Genomic DNA, 15,487 nt, shown 5'->3' with positions numbered 1-15,487 from the left:
GTCTTAAGCCAGTCTTGAAACGCTTTAGCTGCTTTCTCCTTGCTTCGTCCAGCTGTAGGGTCTTGTAGTCCTGAAAGATGCTGCGGCTGTAGGAGTAACGGCCTTGGGCACCTAGGTAGGAGGGCTGCTGTTCTTTGTAGTCTTGTTTGCTGCCGCCCTGGCTGTGAAAGCCTAGGGACTAAAGGGTGCTGTTGGTCAACCTTCTGTAGGCGTGTCTTCTATTTCCTACAGTCCGCAATCCCTAACCTTTTCCCCAAAACAGGGAGAGAGAGTCTACTGGAGCCCTCTCAGTACCTAGGGGTCCTAATAGTCAAAGGGGTAGCCAGCCCCTTTAGCGGGCGTCCAGACCACCGGCTCGCCACCGCCCAGTCCTTAGCCACCCAAATAGAAGTTTGCACCTTAAGCAGGCCGCAAGGGCATATCCCTCTCTAAGCCTACCGACATGCGCGTCCGTCCTCTCGAGCCAAACACACCCCTTCTCAGGTCCTCCCCTACGTCCAGTCCACAATAGCGACACCCTACCAGCTTCCAAAGCGCGCGGCGCCATCCCGGCGCGAGCGGTGACCCAAGCGTTCCTCCCGTTATGCCGTGATACCCCGGGTACGATCCGAGTGAGGGCCGGGCCCGGAGGCCGGGCCCTAAGGCGATACCATATCCGACCGGTCCCCCTAGGGGCAATTCTTCAACACCCTCCTTCCTCCAGCAGCCCGAGTGCGAGTCGGGGTTGTTTCCTTTCTGTAGCCTGCTGCTCGAATGTGTTTGCTACGGCCCACTGGTTGTCCGAGGGCACAACCCCCCGGGCCAGCTTCCCGTTACCCGCCGCCGTCTCCGACCGTGCTTCCAGCCTCACAGCTGGTTTTCGGCAGGCCGACCATGTCTTGCCCTAGGCTGTCCTGGGGGCTACCCAGCCGGCGTAGCCTCCATCTATCCCATGACTAACCCGCCTCAGTGTCTGTCTGTCTGGAGGTATTTCCCAGATCTGGGAGGCGTGAGGGTGCCCTGTCTCTGCCCCGAGAAGCAGTGTCGGGTGGTTTTTACCTAGTTCCCTCGAAATTGGGCAGCTTCGCGTTCGCATTTCGGTTTTCGGTCTCTCGATATCTGTCGATTTTGCTGGTGTTTTGGTGGTTGGTGGCGCGTGTGAAAATTTTTGTGCGACGCCAAAATCCCTCACTTCTGGTCCGATCCCGCCCTTCCGCCGCACCAGAAAAACTTCGTGCGCAGCGCCCGCCACCACTTGCACTTGCGCGCCGTAACGTCTCTGCACTGGCTCTACCTTTAGAAAAGATAGGTTCCCAGGCGGCACCACGAGGAGGTTGCAGAGTCCGAATTTCGCCGCCCTGGGGACTTTTGATGCTTGAGAAACGCAATGAATTAAATACCTAATGAAAAAAATAAAATATCTACCAAGGCACAGATGCCAATGAAAAAACTATCTATCCCCACTGAATGAATTGAAGTAGCAAAAGAAAGATTTCCCAGTATGTCTCTAGACAATGCTTGACTGCAGAATATTGTGTTTCTGTAGTCTCTCTTTTTGATCAATGCCTTTTCCAACTTCTTAGTTGTACTTGTATACGGAAAGACGGTCAGGGGCACCGCACAGTTCACCAGAGTTACCGGTGCACTTGTAGTAGCACTGGCTCTCATCGGCAGCGTTGGCGGGCTCGCCAGTACCACAGAAGCACTCCTTGCCGAACTCAAGACCGAAGTATGTAGCGCCCTTGCCATTGTTGCAGAGGCTAGCGCACATCTCAACAGTCATGTTGTTGTCGTCAGCGAAGTGGTCACCATCCAAAGCACGGCCGCCGGGAGTCTCCTGGGCGCACTTGACGTATGAGTACTGGGAGGTGGAAACGGAGACAGCGAGAGTTCTGCCAGTGTTGTAGAGGTTCAGGCGGTCCTTGGCACCGCAAGTGTAAACTCCGTTGCCGAAGCAGGGAGTGCCGCACTCGGAGTCAGACACTAGCTCGAGATCGAGGGAGTAGGTGTTGGCGCAGTAGCACTCGTTGCCATTCTCGACACCGAAGTACTTGTAGTTGGAGCAGTAAGACCAGCACTTGTAGGCGTCCATGTCGTCGGCGGTGAGTCTGGAACCAGTCTCAAGGAGGCGGAGAGTCTGCGTGTCCTTTGCGCAACCGGCGTAAGTGAAGGTGGCTCTGGGATCGGTTCTGATAGGTCCGGGGACGGTGCGGGCGTAGATGTTCAGACGTCCACCCGAGCCACAGTAGCTCTTGGCATCTCCCGAGCAGCGCATCTGGCAGTCGGCCTCGGCAGCGATGCTACCTCCGTGGATGGTGCTGCCGCAGTAGCACTCGCGGCCGTATTCCACACCAGCGAAGTTGAATCCCTTGTTGGAGCAGTACTGGCCACAGTCCTCAGCCTTCATGTTGTCAGAGGAGTATCCGTCCTCTCTGAGGGCACGACCTCCATCGCCCTCAGTGTGGCAGTAGAGATAAGACCAGCCGCGGTTGTACAAATCCTTCACGGAGGGTCCGCTGTAGCCGTCGGTTTGGTAGAGGTTGAGACGGCCCGGGCCGCCGCATCTGGAGTGATCGTCCATGCCGTTGCAAGGCATGTTGCAGTCGCCAGAATCAGCTGGGAGAGCAGAATCGGTGAGGACATCACCGCAGTAGCATTCCCTGCCGTACTCGGTTGCGAAGTACACGTAATCCTTGCAGAAGTCGGAGCACATCTGGGTGCTCATCGAGTCAGACGAGAAGCTCGCATCCTTGAGGGCACGGCCGTGGTCTCTGGGAGGCTCTGAGTAGCAACCCTTGTCGGCGAAGGTTCGAGCTTGAAGCTGTCCTCGGGGCTGGACCTGGACGGCAGCGGCAGACACCAGGGGTGCCATCAGAGGCATGGCCATAAGGCCGATGCGGGAGAAGGTAGCGAAAGACATGGTGAAAATGAAAGTCGACGTCCGAGTATTCAACTCGAGAAATGACAGTGGTAGTGAGAAGGTGAGTAGATGAGTGGTGGTTATCTCGTCATTCTAGATCGGACATGCTGATGGTCTTAAATATCCCGATGTAAGATGAATTCAGAGGAAATTGTTATTGGGTTGGAAGCCGTCTCCAGCCCTGACTCCCTATCCGAAGCACCTGGACTGGATTGTTCCCCCACATGTGCTGAGTGTCTGGGGCTGGAACAATTTGCCTCTTGGATTATGGGAATCTATTTCGACGCTAAGGATCCCAAGTGTTTGGTTTAGGTCCCTGGAAGCTTCCCCGCCCTGTAGCTTGAAGATTCATCGTTGGGTCCAGCTTGGTTCCTTGTTGAAAGCCTTTCCTCTTTGGGGCAGCCTCCTCACAGCCCGAATTGTCACCACGAGTGGCAGCGGCGCCAGCAAGGCGATGAAAGGCCTTGGAGCTAGCCAAAACGCCCCCTAATCTCCACGCGAAGGAATCAACGGCAATGCACGAAGAACGCAATCTGTGGGCTGCCGTGTGTTCAACAACGACTTGAACCATCTCGGGCCTAGCTGCAGCCACCAACTTGAGCCAAGCTGCGTTAAGCTTACTTGCCAAGACAATAGGTTGTTTTTGAACGCCATGTTGGCTTTGGTGCCACGCGAGGCCAGAACTCGACACGTCAAGTCTGTCACTGCCGGTGATGATCATAGGGTCTGGCCCATATTTCTCTATTGCAACAACATTAGGGCAAAAGAGCGAAGTGCCGAATTCCCAACCAACGACGACTTCACCTTTCGTGAGCAGTCATGCCCCAATGGTTGCAATCTGTTCCGGTAAGAGTGCCAAAAAAGGATCTACTACCCAAAACTCAGCCCGAGAAGTTAGAAACTACGTGCATGCATGACATATGCCAAAGGCTGCCGGTCCTTGTCGTTACCAAGCTCTCGGAACATTCAAGCTTACCCAGAGTCCCCGCTTTACAATCAGGAAACTTAGTTTTCAGCTCCGCGAGCGACCACGACTAGGTCAACGCTATTGAGACAGTTCCTGGTCTGCCCCTGACTGCGCTAAAGATCCATCGTGAGACCCTGCGACTGTGCGTCGGACAGCGAATATCGCTTAATTGATTGCTTTGCGACCAGACACACGCCACCCCCGCGAGATTGACTGTGGCTCATGAAGCCAGCATGGAAATTCGCTGTTGCCGATTGGCTGGCTTACGCGGAAGAGGATGTTCTCTGCGCCCAACAGATTAGCAAGATACCATCGATGCCGTTGCTGTCCGGCTAAACGGCACTCTAAGGCGGTAGTTCCTGGCTATGAAAATAGTGAGGAAAGGTCATATCCGGCAGACTGGGTTCTGCGATGAGGCTATTCTCAACACAATCAGTCGGTACTCATAGTAGTAGCACTAATTAGTGGGCAAGGGCCTTGGCGATTACGCGTCAACTGCCACTCGTAGTAAACTTGTGATGCTTCAGCCAGCCCTACAGAAAGGGGTCTGTCTTGGCAATGAACCCATATGTCTTGCGTTTCAACATTATGAGCGTACTAGCTTGTGGAAATTCATCACCCGGCAGTTCTCATTTTCAAAAGTCAGTAAGCAACGGGTTCACGATGGCAAGCTCTCCAAATCCCCGTCTGCCAGAGCTTGAAGAAGGAGTAAAGACTGCATCACCGTCGACCGCATCTCGCCATCACGGCAGCATGCGGGGTCAGCGAGGGATTTTCTCGTGTGCTCAAGCTACCTTGACATGGCCAGCATGGGCAATGTTAAGCGCTGTTCTTCCGCCCTTTCTTCCGTCTCCGTAATTGTTGTCCCCGGGTACCCCGCACGTTACCTTGTTTGGGGACACCGCATCGTGGGGAAATGCAACATTGTCATCACTCGGGACACGAGAAGTGCAGATCGATGTGGAGAAACTCGTGAAAGCATCCAAACCACGTCTTGTTCGGGGAAACAAGCGGAAACGTCCGATCCATTCCCTCCATTAATTGCAGATTTTCCAAGCCCTACTGCAGGCCGTTCTTAATTTGTGGGCTCTAACCACCCGAGTCACTGAGTGGTGACCGCTTTGCTCACCAATTCAGCGGCCGAGACTCCCCGATTTGAAAGTAGGGCTTTACGCGTATCTTTTGGCTTCCTTTTGGGCAGTTGCATCCCTTATGATTCCATCTGGAGTGAATGAGGCAACTCGAAGAACTCGCCAAGTGTTGAGTCCGATGGCAGTTCTAGCATAAATAAGAGACGAATAGAAATGGCATGAAATCCAGGCAAGCCTACACTTTGACAAGTCTTTTCCTGGCTCTGTGTCGAAATGGCGACTCATACTTCGAAAGCCCTTCTTTGGGCCCTCTTTTTCCTCGTCTATGGTCTTTCTCTGGCACAAGAGAAGAAGTGTGAATCTTCCAGATATGGAAGCAAGCCTCGTGTTTTTGTTCTTACAGATATGAGCAATGAGCCTGACGACCAAATGAGTCTGGTTCGTTTCCTCACCTACGCCAATGAGCTCGATATCCAAGGCATTGCCGCAACCACGTCAACATGGCTCCCAAGTCGTACCGACCCCGATACCATCCGCGAAGTTGTCCAAGACGGCTATGGACAAGTCGTTGATAACCTCAGTGCTAACGCCCCCGCTGATGCTTCATATCCGTCAACTGAAGAGATCCTCTCGAAGATATCTTCTGCTCACCCGGTATATGGACTTGAGGTTCTAAAGGCCAACAACATCAGCGACGCTTCTGCCAATCTCGTGAAGGCTACCGACGACTCAGATGTCCCTCTTTGGGTCTCTGTCTGGGGCGGTGCTGCTGTTCTGGCTGAGACTCTTCAGCATGTCTCCAACACTCGCGACGAAGCTGCGATAGAATCTTTCGTCAGCAAACTTAGGGTCTACTCCATCTCGGATCAAGACGATGCCGGTGCATGGATTCGAGCCCGATACCCCGCCTTGTTCTACATTGTGTCGCTTCATGGCTGGAGTGAATACACGCAGCCGACTTGGATCGGCATCTCTGGAGAGGAATACCGGCACTTCGACGTTGGTGGGCCTAATTCGGCAATCGTCTCCAACGAATGGCTGCAACAGCATATCCGGATTGGTCCTCTTGGAGCACATTATCTCAACTGGTCATTCATCATGGAGGGAGACACCCCCGCCTTCCTCACTCTGGTCCAGAACGGATTGGGTGATATTGACCACCCGGAGTGGGGAAGCTGGGGCGGCCGTTACGTACAAGTTGATGCACCCACTGCTGCTCACCGCTCAGTGTACTCAGATACCGCGGACTACGTGGAAGGCGCGGATGGCAAGGCATACTCCAGCAGGTTCGCGACCATTTGGAGATGGAGAGAAGCGTACCAGTATGACTTTGCTGCGCGCATGCAATGGACCATCAATGGCAACTTTGATGAGAACAACCATCAGCCTGTTGTCGTCGTGAACGGATCTTGCGGGCCAGCGGCGACAGAAGTGCCTTACAAGTTTGGCGACCAAATCGTCTTCGACGCCTCCGAAAGCTGGGACCCAGACAATGACGAGCTGCACTATGAGTGGTTCCACTACCGCGAGGCCGGTGCAAGGGGTCTTGAAGGGTTCAGTATACCACTCGTCAGCAACAATCTCAACATCACCAGCCTGAACTCCGACGGCAGCGTTGTCGCCGTTGAGCCTCAACGCAACCAGGTAAGAAAATCATTGCAACCAGCCAAAAAGACCAAGCTGACAAGATTTTGCGGCAGACGATGCATCTGATCTTGTCCGTTACGGACAACAACGATATGCCTTTAGTTACGTACCGAAGGCTAATCCTCAAGCCGAACTGAGAGCTACCGGGACTGGTGTTATCCACTAGGGTGATTGTAGTTTCATGATTATAGGAAATACAAGATGGCCTATTCAAAGCGCAGAAAACACTTTCCAAAACTCTCGACGTCGTGATGCTAAATTGAAGAGCGATGCGTGGGTGTTATCTGCTCTTTGTATTCAACGGCTCAAAAGGGGTTCGCTATTCGATCAAGGCGTGAAAAACTCTAGAAACCCTGCCTCGGGCTGGAGTCGGGCGCTCTGCAGCCAGGACTTCATCTAAACCCTCAGTCATGTCGATTTCGCCAGCCTCCTTGAACCATGCATCTTGACTAGAATAGGACCGGTGGCCCAGATATATGACCAGAAACACCGGAATACCAATATAAGCAGTCAGAAAGTCCCCTGCGGACCACTGCCCCGGTAGGAACACCTGAAATCCATTGATCATCATCAAAACTAATGCACCAATCGTCCCCGCCCACATTCCCCAAGGTTGAGAGCGCGATCGATACGGAGATTCGACTCCGTGGAATTTGATTGCCTTCCGATACCTGAGGTATATCGCCCCACAACAAATCCAGCTGATGAAGCCAGCGGAGTTGGTGATGTTGATGAGCCAGTTGAAGACAGTGAGACTAGTGCTCGAAAGACTGAGGTATGCGAGGGGGCTGAAACTGGCGCTGGCTGCTACGGCAAAATAGGGTAGACCGTAGTTGTTGCATCTCTTGAATATGACCGGGGCGTTTCCGGCAATAGCCAGAGAGTAGAGGTTCCTGGATGCAGAGTACAAGAAGGCGTTACCTGCGGTACACGCCGAAAGAAGGATCAGCGCATTAACAATGCTATCCAATACAGGAATACCAGCGTTGCGAATTGCGATGACGAAAGGAGAACTTGCGGTCCCGGAAGCGCTCAGCCTTGGATCGTTGGAGGGACATACAACTCCAATGCCTATGACAGTCGGCATGAATAGGATGATTAGCCGCCAGAAATAACGTTTTGCAGCTCGAGGCAAGTTCTGTCTTGGTGACTGCATCTCACCGGCTGTGACGATGAGCTGCTCCGGGGCTAGAACGAAGGCGAACGAAGCCAGAACGAAGGACTGGAGCAGGGCAACGAAACGACCGATATCGCCTTCCTCCAGGTAGGTGTTCACTGGACCAGGATCTTTCCAGTACCTGAACCCCAGTCTATCATGATTTGGGCCTCCACCGAAAAATAGGACGATCGACAGGAAGATAAGACCAAGGATTAGAAGGATCTTCATCCCAGCACTCCAAAATTCTGCTTCTCCGAAGAAGCGCACCGGAAGGAAGTTGAGAGTTATAATGATAATGAGAATGACTGTAATCCATACAGCTGGGTTGACGGGAGAACTCCAGAAGTCGATCAAGAGCGTCGAGGCAACAAGCTCGTAGGGTACCAAGATTCCGAGCGAGTACCAGTAGAGATAACCCATCGCGAAGCCGAGGCTACGGGAGACATACTTGTTCCCATAGTAGCTCATGGTTCCTCCAGGCACAGGCAGATAGGTTGCGACCTCTGCGATTCCGGTCACAATACCGTAAACCAAGATGGAGAGAATGCCGTATGAGACCAAGAGAAATCCTGGACCACCGACACGTAAGACCTGACCTGTGCCTAGGAAAAGGGAGGTGCCGATAGCGCCGCCGATGGCGATCATTTGCGAGTGGCGAGGCTTGAAACCACGATGGGTTTCTTCGTTTCTTTTGGGCTCTTGAGCGCCATCTTGGATGCTCTCGACTCTTCTAAGTGTCTCTTCTTGTTTGTCAGGCAGTAAGCCGTCGCTTCCGAGGGGCGCTTTGATGGGGTGTTGCTCTAACGACCTTTCCATTATTTACGAGGGAACAGAGACTGAGGCGGAGTGATATAATGGCAGTGAAGGAGCAATTATCAGTGAATATCAACGCGAGATGCGTTTGGAGTCGAAACCCATCGAGTATAACACAAGTACAATAGTTGAGAATGAAGGGCTGTCAGTGGGATGACAGACTTTAATGTAAGAGTCCTTCCTCGGAGTGAGCAGGTCAAGTAATAGGACCAAGACTGACTCAGACGAATAAGATAGGTCTTAATAGTGTAGGCTTTTGACCAAAGATAAGCCACGCCCTTGATACCTCTCCGTCCTTGATATCAGACAGTGCAAATTATGGCAAGAACCGCAAAAAGCTGGAACTACCCATGATCTATCCTGCGTGACTGGCAACCAAGACATCTTGGATCATGACTCCGGCTTGGCTTGCGTGTCCCATCCTAGCAAGGGTCCAATTGATCTTCATCCATCCCTATCGCTGACAGACCAAAACCCCGACATATCTCCAATCTCTCCGCATGCTTTGATGCACCCCACAGAGTCAAGCATCAGCATTTAATCAAGTGCTGCAATTGGCGGGCGCTAACGGCGGCCGCGCCTGAGTCCTTGGAACAAGCATCAAGCTTAGATAAGGAATTTCCAGGTGAGGTCAAATTGCCATCAAGAAAACGTACAATCCTACTAACTGGAAGTAATTACAATCACGATCAGGACGTCATTGGGTTTCCAACAGATGCTCTCGCATCTTAGTTTTACATCAACTTGTTTCTACCGCCACGACACTCTGCCGACAACAACGAAGCAAGCTTGCAACATGGCTCATCCATTTGTTACTGACTCCAACGTCTTGCACCGCAGCTTTTCTGGACTTCCGGAAAGAGTTATCTCAGCTTCGGGTGTAACTCTCTTTCTAGACTCTGGAAGGCAGATTCTCGATGCCTCTGCCGGCCCTGCCGTCTCCTGCCTTGGTCACGGACGCGATGAAATCGCCGAAGTAGTTGCGCAACAAATCCGTCAACTAGCCTACCTTTACTCCGGGGCACCATTCACATGCGACGCAACCGAGAAATTGGCCTCGATCCTTCTCGAAAATCGACCCGGCGGCCTGTCGAAAGCCATCTTCGTTAATTCCGGTAGCGAAGCAACCGACGCTGCGATCAAACTTGCGACGCAATACTGGCACGAGAAGGGACTACCCCAGAAGAAACACTTTATCGCGCGAAAACAGAGTTATCATGGAAACACTGTTGGTGCTCTTTGTGTATCTGGGCATTCGTCGCGACGAGCGATGTATGGAGAGTGGCTTTCTGACAACGTCAGCTTTGTCGACCCGTGCTACGCCTATCGTCTGAAGGGCATTGGAGAAACTGACGACGAGTACGTCCATCGTCTTGCAAATCAATTGGAAAACGAGATTCTTCGCGTTGGATCCGAGAACGTTGCTGCATTCATCGCAGAAACTGTCAGTGGAACAACACTCGGTTGTCTGCCTGCTGTGCCGGGCTATTTCAGGGCTGTGCGAGGGATTTGTGACAAGTATGATATTCTGCTCATTCTAGACGAGGTAAGCATCATATTTCCACCGGCATGCGATTCGAATATTGATAAGGTCCCCGCATAGATTATGTGCGGCATGGGCAAAACTGGAACAATGCACGCTTGGGAGCAGGAGGGGATCTCGGGCCCAGACATTCAGACGGTCGGAAAAGCCCTCGGCGGAGGCTTCATTCCCCTTTCAGGTGTCTTTCTCCGTGAAAAGATATTTGAAGCGCTAGCTTCAGGTTCAGGTGGACTGGCTCATGGCCACACCTTCCAGGTAAGCGTTGTGTCTTGTGTTTCTGGTTTCGCCTGGGATACAGGCTGATATTCCCGCTCTCGTAGGCACACCCAGCTGCATGCGCCGCGGCGATCGAAGTCCAGCGAATTATCCGAGACGAAAACCTGCTCCAAAATGTTTCCGACATGGGAGCAGTGCTAGAAACACTCTTGAGAACCGAACTCGGTGATCTCCAGCCGGTTGCTGACATTCGAGGACGCGGCCTCTTTTGGGCCGTCGAGTTCATGAAAGACAAGAAGAGAAAAGTTCCCTTCTCCCCCGAGTCTAAGTTCTGCAACCGAGTCGTCGACCGAGCTCTGGCGCTGGGGCTGAATGTCCTGGGGAACCTGGGCACGACTGGGGAGGTTCATGTGGAGCATGTGATAATGTCACCGCCATACATTGTCACTAAGACGGAGTTACAGCGCATGGTGAGTATTTTGAAGAGTGCAATTGAAGATGTCAGCCGGGACTTCTTTTAATCTCAGCATCCTCGTCTGTAGCTTACGTATAGCGTCAATACCAAGGCAGCACGAGTTAGCTGAGTCTCTGAAATAACATAATCTCTCTATCCTCCATGTCTCCCGGCGTCACATTAATATTCTTTTGACGAGACGTCACTAAGGAGTTGACCATATGCTACTGTGTGAATCTTGACGTGGAGGCTCGTCCATAGGTGACTTGGTCAACTGCCCGCAAATAATCAAATCAATTTTACTAGGGCAAATACTTGAAAAGCACGTTCTGTCTCAAGCATCGCGGATAACGCAACGCATAATACCGCTATCAGCTTTAACCATCACTATTATCAATAAATTGGCACATTAGCTAGTGCTCGACTAAGAACTCGATGGCGTAGCTTTTGCCTGCTAGCTAGTTGAAAGTTAGCATACCCCTGATTATTTTGACAACCCCAATTTGCCTCCTGCCTGCCCCACCCCGCCGTTGGCGCCGTGCATAATGCTGTTATCCGCCCTCGTTATCAGGACGACGCGCTCATCAATCCCCCTCACCTCCAACCTCTCCCATATCACCACCGCCCATAGCGCCGAGAACTGCCAAATTTCATGATCATCCTTCTTCTCACTCTTATCACCGACGCGAGACGACCATCAGCCCGCCCGTCACTGCCCCGGTACTACTGCATCCGCGCGATGCCACAACCAAGAGATGGGAACAAGAGAGGTGGATACACACGCCAGAGACGCGGGTGTGTGACATGTCGACAGAGGTATGATAATGTTCCGCTGTTCAAGTCCTGATCATTCATGCTCAGAGATCCAGGAAAAAGAAATGCGACCAGGTGTACCCGATTTGTGGGCACTGTTCACGCCTCAATCTGGTTTGCAATAGAGAGACTCCGCGGCCTCTGAAACCCTCCTCTTCTCCCTCCAAAGACCCAAGCAACACGGACACCGAAGATGTTTCTGTGATTTGTCACTGCCGTTCACACAAGGAGATCGTTCGTATCGCACAATTATGCGAACCTCTAGACCTTGTGTCTACTGTCTCGGGCAATGCAGAGCCCACCAACCTCGTTGCCAGTAGGCGATCGATGTTACGATATTACACAGTCACTCTAGCGTTTCTTCTTACGACCAATCTAGAGAACAACTGCTTTCTATCAGGTTTGTGGCCTTACTAATGATGGGCTGTCGTTATTTCTGAAGATCACTAGTTCTCATGCCGATGGCTTTTGAGTGTCAACCTCTGATGTATGCCCTGGCGGCTTCGGCTTCCTCTCACTTGGCGTTGCGGTCAAGTGAGTTCAAGGATGTCGCCTTGCGACATCGGGGATTGGCCCTGAGCAAGCTTAACACAGCGATGAGAGACTCCGAGCTATCTCCGGAAATGTGTCTTGCAGTGACCATGGTTCTATGCTCAATGGAGTCGATATCAGATGCGACAGATACTTGGTATCACCATCTCGCTGGTGCCGCAGCTGCCTTGAAGACTACGCCTTGTGGGGAAAGACTAGATCCTGAGGCAACAGGCGTATGTCTATCTTCGCCTGAGGGTAAATGGCTTCTTCGGAACTTTGCCTACCATGACGTGTTGATGAGTGTCTCCATGGACTGCCGGCCATTTTTAGTTGGGGACTATTGGCTGTCCGAGGACAATTCCCTCGCAGACCCTTACTTCGGATTCGCTTCGCGGGTTTTATTTCTTATATCAGAAACCAGTGTTCTCAATGCCGACTTCGTGGGAGCGAAGCAAGGGGCTATGGGAAGAGACGGCGTAAATATTCCCGAGACTGCTGGCAGCGATGAGAGTGATATCGCTCGATCATCATTCTCTGATCGTGCTCGTCATCTCGAAAGCGAACTTCGGAGTTGGAGCTGCCCATCAGGAGATGAAGGCTCGCCTCTGACTCAGTTAGGAGAGGCCTACCGAAATGCGGCGCTGATACATCTGTATCGAACAATCAGGCGACACGTTCCCGGCTATTCTGAGGTTCTAGAAGCCAAGATCCAGGCCTGTGTGAAGGAGATCTGCGATCTTGTGGGGAGAATGCCCGAAGGATGCTTGGCTGAATGCACCCTTGTCTTTCCACTCTTCATCGCTGGCGGAGAAGCGCGGGACACAGAACACGTCGAGACTATTCGAGAAAGATTGGGAATGATTGTAGAACTGCGCAGATTCCGGAACGTGGAAGCTTGCGTTGATGTTCTTGATGAAGTGTGGAGACTGCGGGCTTCGGGGTCGCGGAGTCCCGACCAGGACAAGGTTGACTGGTTGGACATCGTTGAGCATCGCGGATGGAAGCTAGCTATTACATGATACCTATTGAAACGAATGCGATCTAATCTGCGTTCTGTTCTTTCAACGATCGCATCAAGTCATGAGATAAGAGTGTCCTCCGGCTCTCCAAAACAAGAGTTTTGCTAGTCGGGCAGTGTCATTTTGTTATCCGGGCAGTGTCCCCTATAATCTGAAAATATAGAGAGAATAATAGTTAGTGATAATAATAAGAAAATTAAGGAAATACGACGACGATAATAACGACGACGATAACGACGATAATAACGATAAAAATAATAGATAACGATAATAGATATTAACGACGACGAAAGTAAGAATAGGAAATATAGTCGCTTTAGAAACAGGCTATGGATTATACACGTATGTGTGTGGATACTGCCCGGATAGCTAAATGACACCGCCCAACTAGCAAAGCTCCGAAACAAACCCGATGAATTCTAAAGATCTCGTCACTAGAGTGTGCCGCCGTTGACGCCGTGTTGGAAACGACCGCCGTTAGCGCCACGCCTACGACGAGATATCTAGGCCCCAAAGCTGGAATGATCACACATTACTTTATGACCAGGTTTTTCTAGATTAGCAAAATTAGCTCACCACAATTTGGAGGATATTTATCATTGCCTCAAGCGCGCCACCTGAGCAGTGCAGCTTTCTCCCGGTCAGACACCACATCACCAACATCGCATCAGGATCCTCTCGTCTTAGTCTTTTAAGTTCACGTCTTCAATTCCGTCATTCAACCCTTGTTGTCCAGAACGACAGTCATGGAAACCACGACACAAACCGCTACAGAACCTAAGGCAGACGATCGCCCCGATCAAGCCGCTGTACCGTACCGCGGCCCTCGCCTTCCTGCAGTTCCTGACGATCTGGTCATTCCCGGCATTTTTGACATCGAATGTGACGAACGTCTTTGGGTTCCGCAGGCCCCGGGGGTCTGGTTCCGTCCGCTCCTGTTTTCCGTCTCTGGAGGCTACTTTGTCAACATTCTTCGCGTCCGCCGCTCTGGCATCCTCTCTAGACATCGTCACGCCGGCGCTGTCCATGCAACAGTCTTGAAAGGCAGATGGCACTACCTTGAGCATCCATGGTGGGCCACCGAGGGAGGCTACGCATATGAGCCTCCGGGAGATATTCACACGCTCGAAGTGCCGGACGATGTGAAGGAAATGGTTACAATGTTTCATGTAACGGGAGCGTACATCTACGTTGACCCAGATGGAGTGACTGTCGGTGTGGAGGATGTTTTCAGCAAGCTCGACAAGGCGAAGAAGCATTATGAGGAGGTCGGGCTTGGGGCGGCGTTCGCTGATCAGTTTGTGCGTTGAAAGCGGTGGGGGGTTTCTCTCGTTATCCAAAACATTTAGCCCCGCCAGCATATCTTTCAATCGCAAAAGCCCACTAGAGCTCAGTAATTCAAACAAGAAGCAAATGCAAAAAATGAGACGTCAAGGACAGGATTCGAACCTGCGCGACCGAAGCCACTGCCTAGACAACTAGAATGCTAACAGAAGTCAGAAATTCATAGCAGGGCAGCCCATTAACCACTCTGGCACCTTGACATGGGTGCTGTTTCGATGGTGGACAAAGGCCAGAGTGTCATTATGGCCACGACCACCACCGATTGTGTCGTAAAATATACAAAAAAGATTTCGACGTTGGCCTGATTCGAACAGACGCTCCCGAAGGAACAAGATTTCTAGTCTTGCGCATTAGACCACTCTGCCACAACGCCGGATAATCCCTGTTGCAGATCGCTGCTGGGAGTGGAGATGCTGTGGTCAGCCGACATTGGCGTACTCGATCCTGGGTTGACACTGGACTCCCGTTGTTCAGGGAACGAAGCTCATTTCTACACCTTGATGATGGAGATACCTGCCCTGAAAATTCATGGTGAGTTGCTGTTGATATACGATACAAATCTCCCATGCTCGACATTGATGTATCGATGTGTTGGGTTCGAATTCTCACTAACAGGTCCTTGAATTAAGTGCGTGTTTTCGTACCTTACTGTGTGCTGCATATGGGCCCCCATCGTGTTTCTGGGCTTCACTTCATAGTCCGGTCGACAGCAGCCCTTTTCTGTTTGTCTCCCGTAAAGTGAGATAAAAATGCTGGATATTTGCTCCTCAAGGTGCAGAGCTAGTTACCAACATGCATGCCAAGATCTCGCTCTCCGCGGAACTGCATGGTCGGCTTGGCTGCTGACATGCCAAGCACAGCTGAACCCTTGCCACAAAAGGCTTGCGCAGCAGATGCGAGTGCGAGAGTCTACATGTGCCATGATGTGCGTGATTGAAAGTACGACTCATCTATATATGCATGCTCTGCCATGCATCGGCACGGTCCA

The 15,487-nt window shown here is 51.8% G+C and overlaps 6 protein-coding genes across 6 annotated transcripts; 3 read left to right on the top strand and 3 right to left on the bottom strand.

Annotated features, from left to right (window-relative positions):
* Window positions 1-1,558: 1,558 nt before the first annotated feature.
* On the bottom strand, window positions 1,559-2,899 carry CGGC5_v015215 (putative fungistatic metabolite; the record flags this gene model as incomplete). Its single annotated transcript, XM_032026284.1, has 1 exon — window positions 1,559-2,899. The coding sequence occupies one exon, from the start codon at window positions 2,897-2,899 to the stop codon at window positions 1,559-1,561; it is 1,341 nt and encodes a 446-aa protein (XP_031877303.1).
* Window positions 2,900-5,362: 2,463 nt separating this feature from the next.
* On the top strand, window positions 5,363-6,741 carry CGGC5_v015214 (uncharacterized protein; the record flags this gene model as incomplete). The annotated part of the gene is made up of 2 exons (XM_032026282.2): window positions 5,363-6,601; window positions 6,658-6,741. The coding sequence occupies 2 exons, from the start codon at window positions 5,363-5,365 to the stop codon at window positions 6,739-6,741; spliced, it is 1,323 nt and encodes a 440-aa protein (XP_031877239.2).
* Window positions 6,742-6,923: 182 nt separating this feature from the next.
* put4-1-1 (putative proline-specific permease put4) lies at window positions 6,924-8,579 on the bottom strand (the record flags this gene model as incomplete). The annotated part of the gene is made up of 1 exon (XM_032026281.2): window positions 6,924-8,579. The coding sequence occupies one exon, from the start codon at window positions 8,577-8,579 to the stop codon at window positions 6,924-6,926; it is 1,656 nt and encodes a 551-aa protein (XP_031877238.2).
* A 793-nt stretch (window positions 8,580-9,372) lies between these two features.
* CGGC5_v015212 (putative aminotransferase) lies at window positions 9,373-10,856 on the top strand (the record flags this gene model as incomplete). Its single annotated transcript, XM_032026280.1, has 3 exons — window positions 9,373-10,122; window positions 10,180-10,374; window positions 10,440-10,856. 3 exons carry the CDS (start codon window positions 9,373-9,375, stop codon window positions 10,854-10,856), a joined length of 1,362 nt encoding a protein of 453 aa, XP_031877264.1.
* A 1,975-nt stretch (window positions 10,857-12,831) lies between these two features.
* On the bottom strand, window positions 12,832-13,128 carry CGGC5_v015211 (uncharacterized protein; the record flags this gene model as incomplete). Its single annotated transcript, XM_066153220.1, has 1 exon — window positions 12,832-13,128. The coding sequence occupies one exon, from the start codon at window positions 13,126-13,128 to the stop codon at window positions 12,832-12,834; it is 297 nt and encodes a 98-aa protein (XP_066007474.1).
* A 773-nt stretch (window positions 13,129-13,901) lies between these two features.
* CGGC5_v015210 (uncharacterized protein) lies at window positions 13,902-14,465 on the top strand (the record flags this gene model as incomplete). The annotated part of the gene is made up of 1 exon (XM_032026278.1): window positions 13,902-14,465. The coding sequence occupies one exon, from the start codon at window positions 13,902-13,904 to the stop codon at window positions 14,463-14,465; it is 564 nt and encodes a 187-aa protein (XP_031877262.1).
* Between the last annotated feature and the right edge of the window lie 1,022 nt (window positions 14,466-15,487).

Source organism: Colletotrichum fructicola, assembly GCF_000319635.2.
Source record: "Colletotrichum fructicola Nara gc5 chromosome Unknown KSG_Nara_v1_contig09, whole genome shotgun sequence".
In the NCBI taxonomy this organism is placed as follows: domain Eukaryota; kingdom Fungi; phylum Ascomycota; class Sordariomycetes; order Glomerellales; family Glomerellaceae; genus Colletotrichum; species Colletotrichum fructicola.
Note: the sequence above shows the minus strand (reverse complement) of the source record. Positions and strands in the feature narration are given on the sequence as shown.